The sequence below is a fragment of the Peromyscus californicus genome, unplaced genomic scaffold, assembly GCF_007827085.1.
Source record: "Peromyscus californicus insignis strain IS unplaced genomic scaffold, ASM782708v3 Scaffold_15__1_contigs__length_86483966, whole genome shotgun sequence".
Classification (NCBI taxonomy): domain Eukaryota; kingdom Metazoa; phylum Chordata; class Mammalia; order Rodentia; family Cricetidae; genus Peromyscus; species Peromyscus californicus.
Window position 1 is genome coordinate 70,898,097 of NW_026294447.1, and position 23,552 is coordinate 70,921,648.

General features: G+C 40.0%; 1 protein-coding gene across 3 annotated transcripts in view; it reads right to left on the reverse strand.

Moving 5' to 3' along the window:
* The window catches only part of Lin52 (lin-52 DREAM MuvB core complex component), an 88,406-nt gene that overhangs the window by 60,342 nt on the left and 4,512 nt on the right, over positions 1-23,552 (reverse strand). For 2 of the 3 annotated variants that reach the window (XR_008218474.1, XM_052739304.1), the window contains exons 3-5: positions 22,230-22,267; positions 19,864-19,930; positions 17,638-17,721 (exon numbers count right to left, since the gene is read on the reverse strand). Coding sequence is in view for 2 of the 3 variants with exons in the window: in XM_052739304.1 (XP_052595264.1) it covers positions 17,638-17,721; positions 19,864-19,930; positions 22,230-22,267 (189 nt within the window). In the remaining variant the exon portion in view is untranslated. Of the gene's footprint in view, positions 1-17,520; positions 17,542-17,637; positions 17,722-19,863; positions 19,931-22,229; positions 22,268-23,552 lie in introns of all 3 variants that reach the window. The other variant, XM_052739303.1, reaches the window with a different exon arrangement.

Consider the following 23,552-nt stretch of genomic DNA (forward strand, 5'->3'; position numbering starts at 1 on the left):
ACACGGCAGAGAGTCTTCATCTCACCTTTAGCTGGAAATGAATGTTCTGAAAGAGAAATTGAATCTTAGAATGCTAAGAAAAGGAAAATGGGCAGGGAAGTTTACTTCTCAACAGTAACAGGAAAGGGAAGGCATCTTAAAGGTGGTGTATAAAATGAAGTTAGAAAGGATTCTTCGCCTTTCATGTGAAATAACCAATCTAAGTTATGTCTTCGTTTAGGGGATGAACATGACTTGTCCATGCTCCGTTTTCAGCACAGCCTTATCCTAGGGAGTCACTTGACCACAAACAAGCAGGAGAACAAACAAGAGGCCAAGGTCCAGCATCAATTCCTACCCAAGCATCCCCACCTAATCTAGCAAGCCAATGCAAATCAAAGCTAGCACTTGAGTGCTGCGGGTAGTGGAGCCTGTGCCGTTCCCAAGAGAGGCCTGTAAAACAGGACAGTCACTGACAGCAGTACAATTACTGACACAGATACAGACTTTATGGACATGTTTATCTCCGCTGTAAATCCACACTCTCTCTCCACTCCGATTCACGAGTCATAAAGAAATTGCAGATAATGAAAAAGTTGGGGAAATTTACAGCATGTCGGAAACCTCAGACAGCCAGAAGAAATTAAAGAGCTGACTAGGGATAAATCACACAGGTACAATTAAAACTTCCCATATACCTCTTCATTTCCAAACTGAGGCACAATCCAATGGGGCTGATGAAAAGTTGAGGTCATGACTCCTCAGGCTGCAATCATTTCTTAACTAACTGCATGTTAAAAATTAGCTAATTCATAGGTCATGTGTAAACGCTGATTTCTTGCTGCTCTCCTGATTTCCTCTTCTCTCCACTAGAAGCAGCCACAGAGCAATTCTGTCTGTAAACAGGCCAAATTGCAACAAGCAATAAATGGAGAGGTGATGTCCCCTCTCTTGCTGCCATCTCTGTAGGTGCAAGACATCTTTACCACCATGACCATGGGCTGAGCATTAAAATGAGGAAGTGGAGCTACAATGAGTGAATAAAACTGGAGGTGTCTTGTTACCCAATAAATAACCACTCTGAAGTTTTCATTTTATCTCTTTTCAACATTCCAAAGGGGATTTTAAAGGACTGTTACGTTTGATTCTAGACTAAGAGTCACTTCTGGTGACTTGTTTTTCAGCAGTGAACGAGCTAATGGTTCACAGTCATACAACCATCTCTGCATGTGCTGATTGAGATGCAACTCCTGTTCCACTAAAGTCAACAGAAAGCTTCCAAAGAAGTAATGCCTATTACTTAAACAATAAGGCTGAAAGAGACCCCATCACTGAAGCCCACAGAGTTGATACTGGGTCCCTTTAGTCTCTAAAGCCTTTCATAAAATCCTGAATGAGGGGAAAGAAGGATTCTATCACATGCACTCTCTTCTCACCTTCCCCAACTTATTTAGATGTAACAGTGGCTTTAAAAACATTAGGTCACTCTTACAAGCAGAAACGGGAACACAGATCTTACCAACTAACTTCTATGTAACCAAACAAAAACAAGACTGTCAATGAGGCCAGAGGCAAGTCAATACTAAGCACTATGCATCTATACAGAACAAAGCTCTGGCCAAATTAGCTCTAATATGATTTGAAATTATGAGCCCTATCAAGAAATAAAGGCTTTTTCAAAAAAGATTTGATGGATGCAATTGACATGGCTTCGATTTTTGTTCCAATATGATCCCTTGATGATCTCAAGTTCATTTTACACTTCAGAGAACCCAAATGTCATTTTCATTTTATATATTAAGATTTTATTCTCTAGAGTAAAAATAGTTCTAAGAAACTGTTACTCGTTTCAACCCACACAATCATTACCAGAAAAACTTAGGTCCTATCTAGTAGATGGAGCTCAATTCTATTTATTCACAAGGCATGGTTTCTGAACTGTTCTTGCTTTTAATGAAAAGTACCTTAAGCTTCTAAGTGTCACAACCATCACATCAGTATCTTGTAGCAACAGCAACTGTTAAATGGAAGCAGTTTTATTTACAAGCTCCAAGAAGCAAGTCATATTTTATCAAATGAGTATTAGAGCAAAGTCAAGAAACATAAGCTCTGTTCCTTTGCTGACAGGCAAGGCTACCCTGAATCAGAATCAGAAGACCTGCAGTATAATCGTAGATTTACAAATAACTACACGACTCTGGGCCAATCAGCTACACTTTCTTACTTGTTTATTTAGAAACAGGCTCTCACGTACCCCAGGCTGACTTCAAATTCACTGGGTAGCATAGGAAGACCTTGAACCTCTGATCCTCCTGCCTCTACCTCCCAAGTACTAGGACTACAAGCATGACCCACCACCACTGGTTTATGTGGTGCAAGGGATCAAACCCAGGGCTTTGTGCACACTAGGCAAGCACTCTTAGAGCTACACCCCCAGCCTCTATGTCTACAAATTTTAAGTGTACATTTAATTTGATATAAGAAAGGATGATTGTTGTAGCATGATTTACATTAGTGAGATGCTAAAAAATGACCTAACTGACAACTGAAATAATCATTTCAGTAAACTGCAGATGGTCATACACTGCCATTCTGGAGTCTGTGCACAACACATTACATCAAGAAAACATGGTAGAGAATAGGAATAGTATAGAAGCAGACATGTAAAAATTATTTATCTGCATGATAACATGTATGAGTACGTGTACACACACATATGTCATTCAATATGATATCACTTAGAAGATATGTTCAGAGGGCTTGGCAAGATGTTTACCAAAATGTTAATAGTGACTATGTTAGTATAGTTTGATTTTAGGTAATTTTTATTTCTCTATGTTTTCTAATACGCACATACTCTTCTCTACAGTATCCTCCGAATCCTGCCATCTTTCCAGTCTGGCTGGTTTAGGTAGGCACTATCACTGGTCCTGTGGTGTCAGGTACTATTCCCCCAAGCCCTTCCACATGACTTTCTTCACCTCATGTGGTTTCCTGACATGAATGTGCAGAGCAGTCCTCGATGGCCTCCACAAGGGCTCTCTCATCTGTCTGGTATTATGTCCCTGGAACTCTAGCTCCTCAGCTGCTCTAAAAGCAGCTGTTCTTCAAGACAGGGAGACAGCTGGTTTCTGCCTGAAGTCCATCTCCTGATGCTACTGTCTGGAAATTCTTAGAGCAGTAAGCTTCAACAATCAAAGGGACACCGCAGTGTGTTGCCTTATGTCCAGTATTACAACCACATTTTTCCTATATATTTTGCCATTAAAAATTTATCTCTGGCAAGAAGATGACTCTAGTCCCTGATATGCCATTTGGCCTTTCCTTTGTTTGTGCATGCCACTGGCTACCACCACCAGAGAGAAATCCAGAAGCCATTCCTGACAACCTTCCCCCTCACCTCTCCTAGCAAATCCATCAAGACTTGTCTCCGTCCCACAACGTTCTCAAACTAATTACCTCTCTCCGTGTCCATTAACAGTCTTGGCTACTGCAATGACATTAGTTACCCTGGTTTCTCTCCTGTCTTCCTCTTTAAAATTTTGAAATAGTAATGATAACATTGTTATTTTTACTGTGTATGCTTGCACACGATGTATGTGTGAGTAGTGCCACAGCACATGTGTGGAGGTCAGAAGACAACTTTGTTAAGTGGATTCTCTTCTACCTTTACAAGTGTTCCAGGGATTGAACTTGGGTCACCAGGCTTCTGCAGCAAGCACCTTACCCACTGAGCATTATCACCCACATTCCTGCCCGCCTCTTGACCATTTCTACTTAGCCAAATTTGGGCATACCACACCAAGATTCAATTTTAATGTGCTACATGCTGCCTGGGTGTCTCCTCACACGTGGCTTTAATTAGAACCCAACAGTTGATGGTATCTATATTTGTTTTCTGGGTTCTATATCCACATACTCTATTTTTTTCCTAATAGCCTGTACATACACTTATAACTAAATCACTCCAAACTCTCAGAGATGGTTCTTTCCTAATATTTACTCAAACTTTAAACACAAAAGTTCTTTTTCTTGAGACAAAAATCTCTCACATAGCCCAGGCTGGCCTTGAACTCACTCGCTAAGTAGCCAAGGATGACCTTGAACTTGATTCTCCATCCACTTCCCAAGTACTGGGATTGTAAGTACCTGCTCCCACTCCTACCCCTGAGAGTTACTTTTCACTCTTCCCAGAACTCTCTAACCCCAATTCATACAACCAGTCACCAAGACTTGGCATCACTCAACCAGATTTCTAGACTTCATCCTTTATTTTCAGATTCTATTTCCATTATCACCCCCTCCTATTCTGCCACTTACAAATTTACCACTAGAAAACACTAAGTATGATTTGGATTTTTTTTTTTTTAGATGGACTCTCATTATATATATGTAGCCCAGGCTGGGTTGGAATTCACAGAGATCTGACTGTCTCTCTCTCCTCTGAGTGCTGGGATTAAAGGCATATGCCACCATGCCCCGCTCTACTGAAATTCTCATAATGCAGTGGTTCAGACTGCAGAGACGGTAGTCTCCCTCATTCCATGGTCATCACTGTTGGCCATACTTCACCTGGCTGACACTGATTTCCAAGTGATTGTTCCTTCCCTATTTTTTTTTTTTTTTTTTTTTTTTTTTTTGGTTTTTCAAGACAGGGTTTCTCTGTGTAGCTTTGCACCTTTCCTGGAACTCGCTCTGTAGACCAGGCTGGCCTCGAACTCACAGAGATCCGCCTGGCTCTGCCTCCCGAGTGCTGGGATTAAAGGCATGCGCCACCACCGCCCGGCTCCTTCCCTATTTTAAAACAAAACAAAATGCTTAAGAAGTCAGACACATACAAATGATTTAATTTGAGACTCCATCATAGATAAGTCCAAATTTAATCAAAATTCTTTTAAGAGTCACAAGTACTGCTTAGCTTTGGGGAAGGGGCTAGACAAATACTGGGAAGAGTATGAAGAAGGCTTTGTATACTATGAAAGTCCTATATCTTAAATCTGTTCTGGGCAACAGTTATATGAGGTTGTTTATATTATAAAAATTGAGATATACACTACAATGTTTATTTCTGTTTATATACATTATATTTAATTTTATTAAAAAAAGTTTTGAGACAGGGTTTTATGTAGCCTAGGCTGGCCTCATACTCACTGTGTAGGCAAGACTCAGCTCTAAAACTTTATTAAAGAACAAAAACTGGGGAATACTAGAATATTTTTATGTCAGAAATATCACTTTAGCTCTGTTTTCTCATTCCATATCCAAAACAGACTTGTCAGAGTGAACCGTCCTCTTGAAGAACATCCTACCCAAACAGCTAGTCTTAAATTTAATCTCTTATAACAGTCAATTATTATACAACAGTTATTTTCCTAACCAAGAGATTTCTCTAGTTATAGGAAAAAGTACCCTTTAACAATTAACTTAGATTTAATGGTTGGAGAATGATACTTTTAATTTCTCTATGTTAAAGCCATTATTTCTCTAGTACCCCCAGCAAAGTCCTCTGTATTCACTTATAAATTCTCATGTAATGGCACTTCTTCCCAGATTATATTTTCAACACAAACCAGTAGATAAACAAAGGGACTGATCCTTAATCTACAACAGGAAATACTGTTAAGTTGACATCACTAGAGTATCAATAACCAAACTTATAAAACACAAGCAAAAACAATGTGCCTATTTATTTCCCCATGAACACTGTCATTCCTAAATTGAAAGTCTAGGAAGGATTCAACTTCCATGAACGCTTTTGAAATTATTGTATATTAAAAAAAATCTGATAAATCTTTCCTATTTTATCTCTCAAACAATGGCTGCAGTTTCACTTCCCACTGCCAGGCATTCCCAGTGGCTCTTCGCTTCCACTGTATACTCAATACTAAGTGTTTAATTTTCCAACTACAGGCAAGACAGCCTGAAATAAAGCTTGACAAAACTGGCTAATGTTTGCTTAATAAAATTTGCTTCTTTGTGTTTTTAAAAATGCATTTCTTAGCCGAGCGGTGGTGGTGGCGAACACCTTTAGTCCCAGCACTCGGGAGGCAGAGCCAGGCGGATCTCTGTGAGTTCGTGGCCAGCCTAGTCTACAGAGCGAGATCCAGGAAAGGCGCAAAGCTACACAGAGAAACCCTGTCTCGAAAAAATAAAAAAATAAAAAATAAAAATGCATTTCTTTTTATGTCTAAAAATGTTTACATGCATGCATGCATGTATATGCACCACGTGCTAACTGGTGCCAAAGAGGCCAGAAGAGAGCATCAGATCCTCTGGAATTCATGCTACAGATGAACTGCCAGGTGGGCGCTGGGAACCGAACCCCGGTCCTCTACAAAAGCAGCAAGTGCTCTTAGCTGCCAAGCCATCGCTACAGGCCCTTTGTTTTTTGTTTTTTCCTCCTCCAGGGTTTCTATGTAGCTTTAGAGCCTTTCCTGGAACTCACTCTTTAGACCAGGCTGGCCTCGAACTCACAGAGATCCGCCTGCCTCTGTCTCCGGAGTGCTGGGATTAAAGGTGTGTGCCACGGCCTCCCAGCTTGGGTTATTATTGAGACAGCTGTCTTGCTATGTAAGTGGTCTGCTATTCACCTCACATCTTCCCTCCTTAATCTCCTGAGTGCTGGAATGACAGGAGTGGGCCACCAGAGCTGGCACAAAAGATGCCAATCAAATCATCTTATGGCCTTGACTAACAGCTTAGCCTCTACTTCTGCAAGGCCACGCCAAAGTTGGAAAACGAAGTCTCATTTACTTCTTAACCTCACTAGTCACTGGGAAAGCTGACCAGCTGTTTTTCATTGACAGAACAACTCTTACTTAGAAACAGTCTATCAAAGAGTAAAAACCTCTCAGGAAAACAGGGAGTGCACCTCTTAAAAAACTCCAATTATTTCTAAAATGGTATTTAATTTTCCTTCTTCTTCTTCTTTTTTTTTTTTTTTTTTTTTTGGTTTTTCGAGACAGGGTTTCTCTGTGTAGCTTTGCGCCTTTCCTGGAACTCACTCTGTAATCCAGGATGGCCTCAAACTCACAGAGATCCGCCTGCCTCTGCCTCCCAAGTGCTGGGATTAAAGGCGTGCACCACCACCGCCTGGCTTTCCTTCATTTTTTATAGAATTTTTCCTATATAATTTAAAATCACTTGTAATATAAATTAAATATATTTGTATTTCCTTTCTGACATTTAACTGTGTTCCTACTCTCAAAACTAAAAATTGTTGATTTTGAGGCACTTTACACAGCCTTGGTGCAGGGAGGAGGGGCTTGGACCTGCCTCAACTGAATATACCAGGCTCTGCTGACTCCCCATGGGAGACCTTACCTAGGAGGAGGTGGAAATGGGGAGTGGGTGGGGGGAAGTATGGGAGGGTGGGAGGAGGGAGGACAGGGGAATCTGTGGTTGGTGTGTAAAAGGAATAGAAAAATCTCTTAATTTAAAAAAAAATTGCTGATTTTATTATCTCCTTTTAAAAAAATATTTTTATTTATTGGGCAAGGTGTAATATCACATACTTTTAATCTCAGCACTTGGGACAGAAGCAGGATGACCTCTGCAAGTTCAAGGCCAGCTCATGATCTGTACAGGGAGTTCCAGGCTAGTTAGGGCTACACAGGAAGGCCCTGTCTAAAATTTTACACACATACATATAAATGTGTATGTACAGGCGTATTTCTTTCTGTTGTGTGTGCACATGCACGATGCAGTCCAGTGGAGGTCAGAAGACCACCTGCAGAAGTTGCCTCTCTTTTACTATGTGCATTGCAGGGATCCACCTCAGGTTGCCAGGCAGCAAGCACAGTTACCCACTGGGCCGCCTCACTGACCAATACTCTGCTTTTTTATGCTTGGTATTGTCCTCACATGTGAGTATTTTCTGTCACTGGATGGTCTCTAATGCTTTAACATTATTTTTAATGGCTGCATTATCCTTTAAGGGTAGATAACAGTGTACCCGGTTATCCTAGTTTCCATGGACCTATTTGGTCTTTCTGTGATTACAGCTCTGGGGACTGACCCCAGGGCCTCATCGTCTATCCCTGAGATAAATCACACACACATAGTAGTCCCTCTAAATATACATCTTCTTATCTAGCATATATTTTGTAGAATTATACAAAATGATACTTTGAAAGCAATCCTATCCTAATTGATTTATGTCCTGTCTGTTCTCCTCTATCCCGTCCCTCCTCCCCAAATCACAAGAGAGTAAAATACCAGAAGCATTTTATGGCAAAATCCTCTTTGTGAGTAAAACCATTTCAGAGGCAATGTTGGTTTTATGAAGTAACTTGACTAATGGATAAAAGATATGAATGCTTATAAGCCTTAAAGGTAATTTGAGGATTTGTATATCCTAATTTGTTAGCCAAGGGAAAAATGAGAAATACTGGCATGTTTTATTTCTCATTATCATAATACATTTTTAAACAAAATACTTAAAAGCTAAATTGACAATTTCTAATTATGAGAAATAACCTTGATCCTTTCAAAGTGGGGATTCTAGATTTTATACTGTATTATTATCTAAACAGGATGCTATGATAATGAATACAGTGAGATGTTATGGTAATACATGAAACAAAAGAAATAAGGTTAAATTTTGAATGGTATTTGAAAAAATCAAGTATCAGGAGTTTTTACAGTGCTTTTGAATCAAGTTTCCTGAATTTATATTTTAGGTTATAAAAATTTATCCTTTTTTTCCTCCAAGACAGGGTCACATTAGCCCAGGCTGACCTGAAACTCAATAGACAGTAGAGCCTGCCCTTGAACTCCTGATCTTCCTGCTTCCACCTTTTGAGTCTTAGAGGTGTGCACTATCATGTCCAGATCTAAATTTATATTTTCTTGGTTCTGCAGCCTTAACAAATATACGATCAATATATATGAAAATGAAATTCACTTCCACAAGTTGTTTTCTTGACTCTGCAGCCTTAACAAATATATGATCAATATATATGAAAATGAAATTCACTTCCACAACCTGTTTTTTGCCTATCAAATTGACAATGAAAAAATCCTAAGTCTTAGTGTTAGTAAGAAAGGAGAGGTGGGAAGCACCTTGCTGGAAGATGAGATGGTCACATATTCTCTCTAACTCCACAGAAAATGGGGGTCTTCATTCTTAAAATGAACTAACCTGGTGCAGATATAATCTAAAGTTAACTATGCAACAAAAGCATACCAATTACTGTCACGTCAAATTTAAATTTCCAAAACCTTTTCTAGTTAGCAAAGAATTATCTATCATATATACAAAGGGCTTACTACATCCATCTGAAGTATTACTTGTCTCCCATCTGGTATGGCTCAACTAGACAAGATCGCTGCTTTCATACTGATAGTAAAACCCATCCTGAAAAAATGGCTTTTACTTATTTCTAAAAAATAAAAACAAAAGGTATGCTGCCTGCAGAAAGACAGAAAAGAATCAGATGATTTTTGTTGTTAATCAAGTATCTGACCTCCTTCCTGACTTCCCTGTCATCAACAGCATGGGGGACTGGGGATGTGGCTCAGATTTGGCACAGTATTTGCAAGCATACACACAGCCTTGAGTGCAATCATGTGGTGATTTCTGTGATCCCACTACTCAAGATGTGAAGGCAGGAGAACGGAAGTTCAAGATCCTCCTTGACTGCACAGGGAGTTTGAGGTCAGCCTCAAACAAAACAAAACAAAAACCCCTAGCATGACAAAAAAAAAAACAAAAAAAAACAAACAAAAAAAAAACCTCCTAACATGCACCCAGGCATTTGCCCATTCCTGAATATTACAAAGCTAGAAGACACACTCTCCGAGTGCAATCTCCTAGTGCACTCTCCTCCATTCTCACTGCCACCCTCCTTAACTTCCTGCCTCTGGTCTCGCAAAACTCACTCCACCCTATCTTCACTAGTCTCCTATAGGTATGTGGCAGAAATCTTAGGAAGGGAAAAATAAACAGTGTCTGTTATGTTAGGAAAGCATCTCCGGCTGGGTGGTAGTGGCACACGCCTTTAATCCCAGCATTTGGAAGGTAGAGGTAGGTGGATCTCTGTGAGTTCAAGACTAGCCTGGTCTACAGAGCGAGTGCCAGGATAACCAGGGCTACACAAAGGAATTCTGTCTCAAAAAACCAAACCAAAACAAGCCAAAACCCTAGGAAAGCATCTCTGTGTATCTATATGAGCACAAGTAGAAATATAAATACTCGAATCTAGGTACAAAGAGAATAAAAGTGGCCAAAAATGTTTACAGCAGTTACCTCTTAGTTATAAGGCCGTGGCTGTTATTTTTTGCTTTCTTATTTTTACAATAAAAAAATATATAGCCGAGTTGTTAGCCAAGTATCTCTACTACCATCTATAATAAACGTATAACTAATGTCATAGCCATAATAATCTCTTTCACAGAAAATTCACTCTCTTCATCCCCTGGAATTCAAGGTCTTCTTCAGTCTGATCCCAAGACCCTCCCAGTCTAAGTTCTTATGATTCCTAATATAATCTGGGGTCCTCAGGGACGAGCTTCCATCACTCACTATTCTTCTGAACACAGATGCTGCTTCCAAACTCTACTTTACTCCTAATATTCAAACCATCTGGAATCTATTCCTTGCCATTTCCATCCATGAAAATCCTACGTGTTCTTTAAAATCCACTTTCATTCGATGGTGGTGGTGGTGGTGGTGTGTGTGTCTGTGTCTATGTGTACCCATAGGTACACAGGCAGAGGCAAGTTAACTTTGGGTGTTTTCTTCTGTCATGCTCCACCTTATTCCCTTGAGACAGTATTCACTGAACATGAAGCTGGTCATTGAGGGTACAGAGAACTCCAGTGCTCTCCTGTTTCTACTGGGGTCACAGACATATGTGGCTGAGCCTGGTCTTTGTTGTGGGAGCTGGGGATTCAAAGTCAGATCCTCGTGCTTATTCAATAAGTGCTCTTATCCACTGAGAAATTTCCACGGTTCGTTTGCTTTTTTTTTTTTTAAAAATAATCTATTTATCTTTATTTTATGTGCATTGATGTTTTGCCTGCATATATGTCTGTATGAGAGTGTCAGATCTAGGAGTTATAGTTTTTTTTGTTTTTTTGTTTTTGTTTTTTATTTTTTGTTTTACCTGTACTGGATCTCACTCTGTAGACCAGGCTGGCCTCGAACTCACAGAGATCCACTTGTCTCTGCCTCCCGAGTGCTGGGATTAAAGGTGTGCCCCATCACCCATCAAGTCAATTATTTTCAATGTTTCAAAACTTACTACCATGCTCCTTTCCCTTGTCCGGGGCAGATATCAGTAAAAAACAGAATCTTTCTCCATTAAGTGGTTCTAGACAGTCCTTACTGATCAATTCATATTGACATATAAAATGAAGCTTATCTGCTTTTCCTGTCGCAACTTACATAACTGCTCCTTCTCTCCAAAACATTTACTTCTTTGTACTCTTAAAGAACCTATTTCTCTATGGTCCATTAAGAACTGCTTACTTATCATCTTTCCCTCTCCTCATAGATTTTAACGTGCATAGTGAAGTAATGTAATGTACTCAACTCCATATCCCATACAGAGAGAGCCCTGTGTGACGTAGATAAATAGCTGCTGAGTGGGACACATTTCTTTCTTTCTTTCTTCCTTTCTTTCTTTCTTTCTTTCTTTCTTTCTTTTCTTTCTCTTATCTGATCATTCAGAATGACATGATGTCTGAAAGCTTTATTTTAAAATAATTTAATTTTTCTTAAAGGGCACCAGCCCAAGTTTATTCTATCAATTTTAGATAAAATTCCTGTTTTCATTTAACATGGCATTGCCTGATATTGCATGATAACACACCAGAGTGCAAGGATGCAAGAAAAACTACTAAGAAGAGAGAGAGCACAAGTCAGAGCACTGAGCCCATTCTGAGAGTCTTATGTCCAAGTGTGGGAGCAACTGATTAAATAATCACACTTTTAGAATGTTAAAAATCCAACCTCCATGATACCTTCAGTCCCAGCACTGGGGAGGCAGAGGCAGGCGGATCTCTGTGAGTTCAAGGCAAGCCTGGTGAACAGAGTGAGTTCTAGGAAAGCCAGGACCGTTATACAAAGAAACCCTGCCAGGGGGTGGGGTGGGGATGATCCAAACCCCATAAGGAAATGCAAAATGCCACTTTAGACAATAGAGAAATTAAAAGACTCTGATTGTCACAAATATACACTGTCTAAAAAGAAAATTAGCTTTAAAAAATAAGATGGAGCAATGAAAAGGAAAACAAATATCTGAGCAGTGGTGGTGCACAACCTTGATATTGGAGCTCTGGAGACAGAGGCAGGTGGATCTCTGTGAGTTCAAGGCCAGCCTGGTCTACAGAGTGAGTTCCAGAATAGCCAGGCTTACTTAGAGAAACCCTGTCTCAATAAACAAACAAACAAACAAAAATTAGAGAGAGAGAGAGAGAGAGAGTAAAAAAGCTGAAAGACAAGTTGTAGTGGCACACAACTTTAATGCCTGCACTCAGGAGGCAGAGGCAGGCCTGTGAGTGAGGCCCATGTGGTCTACATAATGAGTTCCAGGACAGCCACACATAGACAGCCTGTCTCAAAAAAAAAAAAAAAAAGAAAAGAAAGAAAGAGAGAGAGAGAGAAGGAGGAGGAGGAGGAGGAGGAGGAGGAACGACGGAAGGAAGGAAAGAAAGAAGGAAAAAATTTAGGCAAACAGTCTGGTAAAACCACAAAAAACTGCTTTTACCCAAATCAGAAACCCAGCTCAAGCACTATGGCCAGAATTAGAAGTACTGTAAGACTTCTGCTGCCATCTAGAGGTTACACATGAGATGACATCTTTCCTTCATCAAGGACTACTCATTTGTTAGAGACAGAGGTTATTATAAAAGCCTGACGAAGAACCTTGATAGCAGGCCACAAAGCACACCTACAGTTAGTCTCTCCTCCAGTCACAGACTAAACTTAGAACTCTACGGAGCTAACTGTCCTTTAGATTTATTTAGAGCTAGATGTGGTGGTCCATGCCTGTAAATCCCAACACTTGGGAAGTGGAAGTAGGAAGATTGCTATAAGTGCAAAGCCAGCCTGGGCTACATAGGAACATCCTGTCCCACAAGCAAAAAATGTAGATGGAGAATAATTTCTCAATATAATTAGCTACTTTTCAAAAGCACATGCCTAGAGGGTCCTAACAGAAGCGTTTGGAAGCATTGGTTTTTCTTTGGTACAACCACTAAAACTTATACCATATATTGGTACAGACTTGAACACTGTAATTAATTGAGTGCAGTATCAAGTTTAAAAGAGGTCTGGAGAGAGAGAGAGCTCAGTAGTAAAGAACTCATACAGTTCTTGTGTAGGATCTGAGTTTGGTTTCCAGTACCAAAGCAAGCGGTTCACAATGGCCTCCTTGGGCACTCACAAGCATGTATGCACATACATATGCAATTAAAAATTAAATAAACTTGCCTCACAGTGGGGGCTCACGCCTTTCATAACACATGAGAGGCAGAGGCAGGTGCAGTTCTATGAGTTCAAGGCCAGCCTGGTCTATAGAGTGAGTTCCAGGACAGCCGGGGCTGTTTATACAGAGGAACCCTGTCTTAACTTTAAAACAAACAAACAAACAAACAAAACAAAACAAAACAAAAAAAGAAATCTTTTGCAAAGCTTAAATAGGGAAGTCTCAAATGTCTTTTACACAAAAATGTTTTTAAAAGTTCTAAAAATCTAGGTAAATAACTCCAACTTCTAAACAAACACACACGATTAGATGAAAAAGAACAGAAGTAGCTATCAAAGTAAGGTAAATTCTTGAAAATTTTCTTAAGAAGTAATACATTCAATGTAGTGAAATTTAACTAAGGTAAGAAAGTGAAATCAAAAAATATGAAAGCATGTTAAGCATCAATCATCATTGGGCAAATGCAAATTCAAACCACAGTGAACCTTGCACCCCTAGGATGGATGTAACATTTTTTTAAAGGACAATAATGAGTATTAGCAAAAATTTCTCTACTGCTGGTAGAGGTATACAATGGTTCAGCCAGCTTGGAAAACAGCCTGTCAATTTCTCAAAAAGTCACATACAAGCAAAGAACACACCTTTAATCTCAGCACTTGGGAGGCAGAGGCAGGCAGATTTCTGTGGAATCAAATGCAGCCTGGTCTACAGAGTGAGTTCCAGGACAGCCAGAGCTACACAGAGAAACCCTGTCTCCAAAATCCAAAAAAGTCAGATACAATGCTACCATATGACTCCAGTTATAAACACAAGAGAACGAAAATGCATCTACACAAAAACTTCTACATGACTTGTCATAGCAGCATTGTCCATCAAGTCTAATAGTAACAATCAAATGTCTGTCTCTCAATTGGTGGTAAATACAATGTGATATACCTACCCAAAGAAATATTATTTGACCATACAAAAGAGAGCATTGATATATTCTGTAACACAGCTGAACACTGAAAATACTGTTTCAGTAAAAGAATTCAGGGCTGGAGGAATCTAGCAATATACAGGCTGTGGGTGTGACACCCAGCACTTTGAATAACAGACAATGAAAAAGAGAGAGGAAAAGAGAAGAATAAAATGAGACTCTAGTCACAGAGACTCGATACTCCATGATTCCAAACGAGGCAAATCTAAACTGACATCAAACAGATTAGCGGTGGCTGAACCCACAGGAGCTTGAGAAGAAATGAGGAGGAGTAGAGCAAATGGCCCAGGGCTTGGGGTGGTAATGAAAACATCCTAGACCTGACTGTGTTGCGGACTCAATTGTCCAGGATAAATAGGTGACTTACAGGAATATGAACTGCAGCTCAATAAAGTTGTTACAACAAAAAACCAAATGCATCAGAGACCCAAGGTTTAGCTCTAGCTGCAAAGACATGATTCTCAGTTTTCCAAATCTTTACAACCTATTTTCAGTTATTTCCAAGTTAGTGATGATAAATAAGTAGGTTGTTTACATGACTACTGGAAAGCTTGTCACCTTCAGAACCCCGAAAAAAAATCAGAAAAGGGTAAAAATTGCAGAGAATCAGTAGTAGGATGCACATCAATTAAATGGGTCTCAGGAATAAAAGCAACAACCTACTTGCTTTTCACAAGCAATTCACAGGGCTAAGGCAGTATCCCACCCACAGCATAATGGTAATGAGGCAAGGTTCAAGCACACACAGCCAAACAATTAACACACTTCATGTTATATGTACTATATAATTATCTACTACTATAAAAGAAGAAAATATCACAAGATCTTCAAACACTACTTCTCATCACTAAACACCAATTACTTAAAACTAAAGCAATTTTCAGAAGTTTCATCCTTTCGGTTGTGAGTCACGGGCTTCAGCAGAGACAGTGTGTCACATCCATCTCGGGCATCATTAACTGACCATTCCTTCATGCCACCGGCCAACGTTTTCCCACTGCAAACCTGCTGTCCTGCCAGCTGATCCAGACTACAAAGGCAGGCAGTCCCAAAAAACGACTTTTATCTTGAAAAGTTACATTTAATCCAAGGGCTAAAACAAATTTCCAAGAATGGTAAAAGTACCTTAAAAATGAAACAAATCTATAACAAAGTTACTTGTATTCTAAAATCTGTACACCACGGGTTATCTGACATATAGCCATGTAGCAAATCCGAGAGTAACGTAAGGCTCACCTTCCAAAAGATACAGTCTAGTTACTACCAGCACTAGAAGGTTCTTGTTACTCCTATACTAACATTAGCAATGCTGTGAAATGACAATCATGGTTTGCGGCTAAATATTTTCTGCATTTTTCTCATCTCATCATCTTTATCAAGGCAGATATTTGCATGAAAACAGTATCACTGGTCCCCTGGGATTCATCAGTTGCTACTGCTTATTTTTCACTCATGTCATCCTTTCAATTAATGTAGGAAAAAAATACCGAGACATCGAAACACCAGATTAAGGTGTCAAGTCAAAGACAACCCCTAGAGTAGATGAATAATCTAAGAGGAAAAAAAAAGATGTTTTTATGCAAATACACTATACACACTAAAACAAAGAGACTGTATCCAAGAAATCCAATCCATATCAATGCAGTCATTTCAATTTCTAACGAAGTATTTTCTTACTTCAAATAAACCCACTATGGCCAAGGACAATGGAGTAAGTTACAAAGTACTGTTACACAAGTGGAAATAGGCTGAATTATGAAGTATAACAATCTATGTCTCTACTGTGTGTTGTAGAATATTATTTCAAGGTGGGTTACTTTTGTTTATGCTCAGGAACGTTTGTTTAATGATGCAAAGATGTGTTTGATTATATAAAATTCACCTGCAGTCAGGAGGCTGAGTCAGCAACTAGCTGACAGGAAACGGTAGGGAGGAGCCAGGTGGAGAAGGGCTTATAAGGAGGATCGAGAAGCATGAGGGCTTTTTGGAGAACATGAGCAAAGAGAGGAATTCTGAAGAGCAGAATTAGCCTTTGAATCTTGAGTTCTTCAGAGGGACAGAGGTTTAGTTAAGTTCCCTTCTTAGCTTTGCAAGCGTCGGAGCCTAAGGGAACAGAATTCCCTCCGGCTACGCCCATGAGGCTAACTGCTGCTGGTAGTTGTTGATTCAGACAGCTGTGGCTTCAAAGGCAGCAACCATTTAAAAAGGGGCAACAACTGTGTTCATCCTACCCACACTGGCAGGAAAACAATCTTCGTTGTTCAGCCTAAGCTTAAGATTAAGATGGCTGAATTAGTTGACTGCAACTAACCCCATCCCAATGTCGTCAGTTCCTAGAAATACAAATACTTGGCAGAAAAGATGGCTCAGTGGATTAAGGGACCACACCGCCAAACCTAGTAACGTGAGTTCAGTTCCTTGGAACTTACATTAACAGAAAGAGAACCAGCTCTCCCAAGTTGTTCTCTGACTACTGCCCTGCAAGTATGTGCACTGGTACAGAACAGGTAAAGTCTCTCTCAGAAAGACACTCTTCCTTCCTGTGGGAATCAGGATATTCCAACAAACTGGATCACTTTATGCTCACCTTCCCTAATGCGGAGCAAAAGCTCTTGGCAGCAGCAAAGACTCTATGGCTAATGGCGTGAGTAAAGTGGAGCCTGCATACACAAAAGCAAGAATAAGAATACCCCTATGGGTCGGGCGGTGGTGGCACATGCCTTTAACCCCAGCACTCGGGAGGCAGAGGCAGGCGGATCTTTGTGAGTTCGAGGCCAGCCTGGGCTACAGAGCGAGACCCAGGACAGATACCAAAATTACACAGAGAAACCTTGTCTCGAAAAAACAAAAACAAAAACAAAACAAAAAAAGAATACTCCCAATGACATCATTAAGGGTCACAGATCTAGATAACCAAAGCTATTTCTAAGCCTGGATTTTTAATAAGAGAAAGTGAACTAACCAAGTTTCTCTTTAGATTAAACTAGTTTTAGTTGATGTCCTAGCACTTAAAATAAAAAGGTTCCAAAAGATGTATATTGCACAAAGATTTTTTTTTTACCTATTGAGTCCAGTCAATAGTCTAGCACATTCTGTCATAAAAGGCACCAAGTTACACCAAGTTCCTACCTTCAGATGGCTTGTCTTTGCCTTGGTAAAAGGAAAGTATATTTTCATGAGTTATAAATAGAATTCATTGTGGAATATACAACATGTAACCTTGTATAAAATTAATTGGGTACTCACACTCATCCAGCCCCAGCTGATAGGCCAGGTTCTGGAGGCCTCGTACCTTCTCCATCAAATTAGCTGTGGTGAGGCTCCCCAGCTCTGAAATAGAAGACTTCATTTTAGTATTACTTCTTCCCACTGGTCTCCAGCTACAACTGATTTGGGTTGATAGTTCTAGTAATAAACGATTTCTGGCTGGGCTGCGGTTACAGTTGAATGTTAGAACACTGGCCTAGCATGCAGGAAGCCCTGGATTTGATCACCAGAACTAAGAGAGGGTGAGGAAGATTTCAAGCGTACATTCCTTATTGACTAAGGACAAGACAGACCCTTGATTTCTTTTCCTCCAATTTTACATATTCTCCCACAAAAACAGTGAAATTTTCTACCACTGCAAAAATACCTCAGTATTATACTTAACAAATTAAGTGGGCTTCAAAATCACTTTTTACACTTTAAAAATGTATTTGGTGTGTGTTGGTGCACACTACTGCATGGGTATCGGAGGACAAGTTCAAAGAGTCAACTCTCCCTTCTAGCATGTGGGTTCTAGAGAGCAAACTCAAGTTGTCAGGCTTGGTGGCGTGTGCCTGTACAGCTGAGTCATCTCACCTTGGGTACCCAAGTGTTTTATCCCAAGGATCTACTTATAACATTCATTTTTGTCTACCATACAAAATGAACACACCGTTAAAATATGAAGGCTTACGATGTGACGGATCATTGAGAAAACCTTGCAGACACACCTTGGTCATGTAAAACTGATGTTGTCTCCATTGATAAGTCCCATGATTTCAACTATATATAGTAGCAATAATAGCAACAAAATACTGTTTACCATGTTCTCAACTATAGAAAACAAAAACTAATCCAAACTTTTCCTTCAAATCCCATTTTTGCTTATTTTATCTACAATTAATATTACTTACTTTCCAGATTTTACTTACTTAAATAAAAGCTACTCCCCACATTTTCATTAATTAGCACCTAAATCCTTGTTTAAAATAGACGTCAATTTGCATGAAACATAATGCTATGTGAACTCTCACTAAAATTTAAAGTTTTCTTAAGAAAAATATGCTCATCGTTTATTACATGAGTATTTTTGGAATAGCAGGACAATGAATCAGAGACGCCTTTGAGACATAACTTTTCCACGGGTGGGGAGGGAATCAGTGTCTAAACATGCGACAGTGAGTGACTTCTGAAATCACATAAAGGAGCTCTGGTCCTCCCTTTGTCATCCTGCAGTCAGTCCTACTGCATCAAGCACATGCGACTCTCTTGACTAGTTCAGCTGCTTAAATAGCTCAAGAATCCCCAACTTTTACCTTAATTTCAGTCCATTACTTTACAATCATCATGAATCTGAACACGAGAAGAATGATTTTTTTAAAAAAGAGTAAAGCCATAAAATTAATGTTTTTTTTAATTTAAATTTCCATTCTCATTGAACTCTAAATCATTTATCAAACAAAAGTATTCACTGCTCATAAAATTCTTGATGGAAGAAACTGAAAGAATAGAAAGAAATAAAGAGTAGTCTTAACCCACTAAGGCAGTGGTTCTCATCCTTCCTAACGCTGCAACCCTTTAATACAGTTCCTCGTGTTGTGGTGACCGCAACCATAAAATTATTTCATTGCTACTTCATAACTGTAGTTTTACTACTACTATGAACTGTAATGTACATATTTATCTGATATGCAGGATATTTGCTACGGGACCCCTGTGAAGATGTAATCTAACCTCCTAAAGGGGGCACAACCCAGAGGTTGAGAACCGCCGCACTAAGGGGTTGTCATTTTATAGTACTAAGGAAAATGTATGGCACTCGGGAGGCAGAGGCAGGCAGATCTCTATGAGTTCAAGGCCAGCCTGGGCTACAGAATGAGTTCCAGGACAGACTCCAAAGCTACACAGAGAAACCCTGTCTCGAAAAACCAAAAAAAAAAAAAAAAAAAAAGGAAGAGGACAAGCCTGGTGGCTGCCCGAAGTCCCAGATACTTAGGAGGCTGAGACAGGAGGAGACCCCATTAAAAACAAAAACAAGTCAGGCAGTGGTGACACACACCTTTAATCCCAGCACTTGAGAGGCAGAGGCAGGCGGATCTCTGAGTTTGAGATTAGTCTGGTCGACAGAGTGAGTTCTAGGACAGCCAGGGCTACACAGAGAAACCATGTCTCAAGAAACCCAAAACAAACCAAAAACCAAAGATAGTAGACATCAGCATCACGTACCTTTCAACATATCGATGTCATCACGTTCTATTTCAGCCATCCATTTTGGTGGAGAGCTAGTGATGGGCTGTCAGAAAATAAGAATACATCCATTCAGGTACATCCTTCTTATGAGAATGCAGTTTGTCACATAGCCTTCAGATTGTTTGAAAAGCTTGGCAAACTACAATTTCAAAACTCCAGGTCTTGTGGGTGGAGAGACGGCTCTCCGGGCAAGAACACTGACTCTTCTTCCAGAGGACCAGGGTTGATTCCCAGTACCCACAACCATCTGTATCCTTAGTCACAAGGGATATGATTCCCTCTTCTGGCCTTCTCAGGCACCAGGCACACACATGGTACACAGACATACATACAGGCAAAATGCCCATATATATAAAATAAGTAACGAAGTAAAATTTCAAAACCAGGTTGTTAGGTATAGCTTTCACTTCAAAAAGTCATTTTAGAAAGTCCTGCTACTCCGTTTTAAAATTGGTCTCAGAGGGGTAGTTTTGGATGAATTTTGATGTGTCTACTATTACTAATTCAAGCATCAGTTCAGCAATGAAATTATTTAAAATTCCATTCTTATGAAAGACTCCAATTGAATGTTTAAAACAATGATCAGTAACAGTCTCTGACAGAAAGAAGAATCAGAAATAAGAAAACCCTCAATTCAAGTGGGGAAAAATTAAAATGGTCATCACTTGATATTTCATCATTAATTTTTTTTTTTTTTCTGAGACAGAGTTTCTCTGTGTAGTCCGTGGCTATCCTGGGATTCTCTCTGCAGAACAAGCTGGCCTCGAACTCACAGAAATCCACCCGTGTCTGCCTCCTGTGTGCTGGGATTAAAGCGGCACCACTACCGCCTGGGCTAGGTTTCATCATTAAAATTTCTTTTTGTTTATTTATTTGTGTGATGTCGGGGGAGGGGGAGTAGAGCATGCATACGCCATAAGCAGGTGGAGGTCAGAGGACAACTTGTGGGTGTTAGTTCTCTCCTTCAATCATGTAGGTCCCAGGAACTGAACTCAGGTCATCAGGCTTGATGGCAAATGTGTTTACCTGCTGAACCATCTCACCAGCCCAGATTTCTTAATTGTATTGTAGAAGTTTTTGGAAATTTTCAGCACTTAAAAATGTTAACGAACATAAGTGGTATTGCAATCCAAGCAAAGGCTGAGGCAAAAGGATGGTTAAGTTCAAGGTCAGCTTGGGTTACTGTGGTGACTTGATGAGAATGGCCCCTATCAGAGCAGATATTTGAACACTAAGTCCCTAGTCGGTGGAACTGTTTGGAAAGGTTTAGGAGTGTGGCTTTGTTGAAGGAGGTGTGTCACTAGGGGTGGGCTTTGAAGTTTCCAAAGCCCATACCAGATCTCTCTCACTCTCTGCCTGCTGCTTGTGGATAAGATGTAAGCTCTCAGCTACTGCTCCAGCACCATACCTGTCTGCCTGTTGCCATGTTTCCCACCCCACCATCATGGTCTCTGAAACGGTAAGCAAGTCCCCAAGTAAATGCTTTCTTTGTAAAGTTTCCTTGCTCATGGTGTCTCTTCATAGCAACAGGACACAGTGAGATCGTCTTCCCTCTCACCCTGTGCAAAAACCAAATCCTGGACATTCCAAGATGAACTGACTCAGAATATCAAGGGCCATTAAAAGGGACTACTAGAAAGAAGAGAGCTAAGAAATTAAACAAAACAAAAAAATTGTAAAAGCTTTGCAGCTGTGCACTGACAAATCTGCCATGCAAACAGAGGTTAAGACACCTAACCTTGGGCCAGAGTGATGGCTCAGCAGGTCAATGAGCTTACTGCCAAACCCGATGACCTGAACTGAAACCCCAGGAACCACAGAAAAAGAGAAAACCAACTCCCACGTAAATAAAGGGGCAAAAGCCTCAAAATTATATACAGTTGGGGCAAAGAGAATATCAGTGTTACATCAAGTACTTCAACCGCTTAACCTTAAAGTTTTTGAGCTGAGAAAAGAGTATTAGCCTCTGACAAGGATCAGAATGTCAAAATAAAGCATTTGAACAGAGGAAGGGATTATCAACAATTAACTCTGATAATATAAAAGTATTTAAAGGTCTACAGTCAAAAAATGAGCCGGGCGGTGGTGGCGCACGCCTTTAATCCCAGCACTCGGGAGGCAGAGCCAGGCGGATCTCTGTGAGTTCGAGGCCAGCCTGGTCTCCAAAGCGAGTTCCAGGAAAGGCGCAAAGCTACACAGAGAAACCCTGTCTCGAAAAACCAAAAAAAAAAAAAAAAAAAATGATTAGAAGACTAAGGCACTATTCTTGAAAATAAAGATTTGAGCTTTTTATCCAAGGGCAAACTTTGGATAAACTTCCATAGACATAAGCTATTACTTACACTTTTGAAAGAAGCTGCAAATTCAGCAACTCCTGGTACTAGAAAGGAAAAACAACAACAAACAATGTTATTCATGTAAGAAACATTTGTGTGTTCAGGCACAGAGGATTTAAATAATAAAAAACAAAGTCTTGCCAAGTGGTGGTGGCTATGGTGGCACACACCTTTAATCCTAGTTCTCGAAAGGCAGAGGCAGGTGAATCCCTGAGTTCGAGGCCAGCCTGGTCTACAAAGCAAGTTCCTGGACAGCCAGGGCAACACAGAGAAACCCTCCCTCGAGCAAACAATCCAAAAACCTCCTGTTGCCTTCAAGGAGTTTACAATGTAGAAGAGGGCAGGTCAGAAACCACCAACACTGCTTAAGCATTTCAGAAAGATGTTAGCTGTTACAGGAAGACAAAACTGGAACTCTAAATCAGAATGATGGGGCAGGAAAAGCTTCTCAGGGAAGCCAATGCCTCACAGTTTTAAATAAGCAGGATCTGGCTTGGAGAATAGTAAACTATCTCTTGTCAGAAATTTAAAATTTCCTTTCCAGGGCTAGACATTTGTCTAGCATGTACAAGACCCTGAGTTTGATCCCCAGGGTTGCAAATAAATCAATCAATAAATAATAAAAATGAGCACAGTACACTTTCTTTTCAATTGTCCTTTCTGTTAAATTACTCCAATGTCTCATGGATAGTATCACATTAAAAATCAAAGCAAAAATTACATATTTAAAGTGAAATAATGTTCAGTTCTACTAAGAAATACAAGCTTGGGCTGGTGAGAAGGCTCAGTGGGAAAAGGCACTTGCTACTGAGCCCGACAACCTGAGGAGTGGATTCCCAGGTACATGGGAAAAGGATAAAACTGACTCCTACAAGCTATCCTCTGACTTCCATATGTACATCATGGCACATGGATGCCTCCCCCAGCCCAATAAATGAATGAATGCCATTTAATTAAAAAAAAAATGAGCCGGGCGGTGGTGGCGCACGCCTTTAATCCCAGCACTCGGGAGGCAGAGCCAGGCGGATCTCTGTGAGTTCGAGGCCAGCCTGGGCTACCAAGTGAGTCCCAGGAAAGGCGCAAAGCTACAGAGAAACCCTGCCTCGAAAAACCAAAAAAAAAAAAAATGAAAAAAATGAAAAAAGAAATGCAAGCTAAACATAATAATGACTAGTAACATCCAATATTGGCTAGTGAGAAAATGGGCAGTCATCCTCTTCTACATACAGGACATATATGCAAGGATAATAATTAATACGCTGCTTGTGAAATAAAAATCAGATAACTTAGGTTTCCAAACAGAATATAAATATAGAAACTAGAATATAC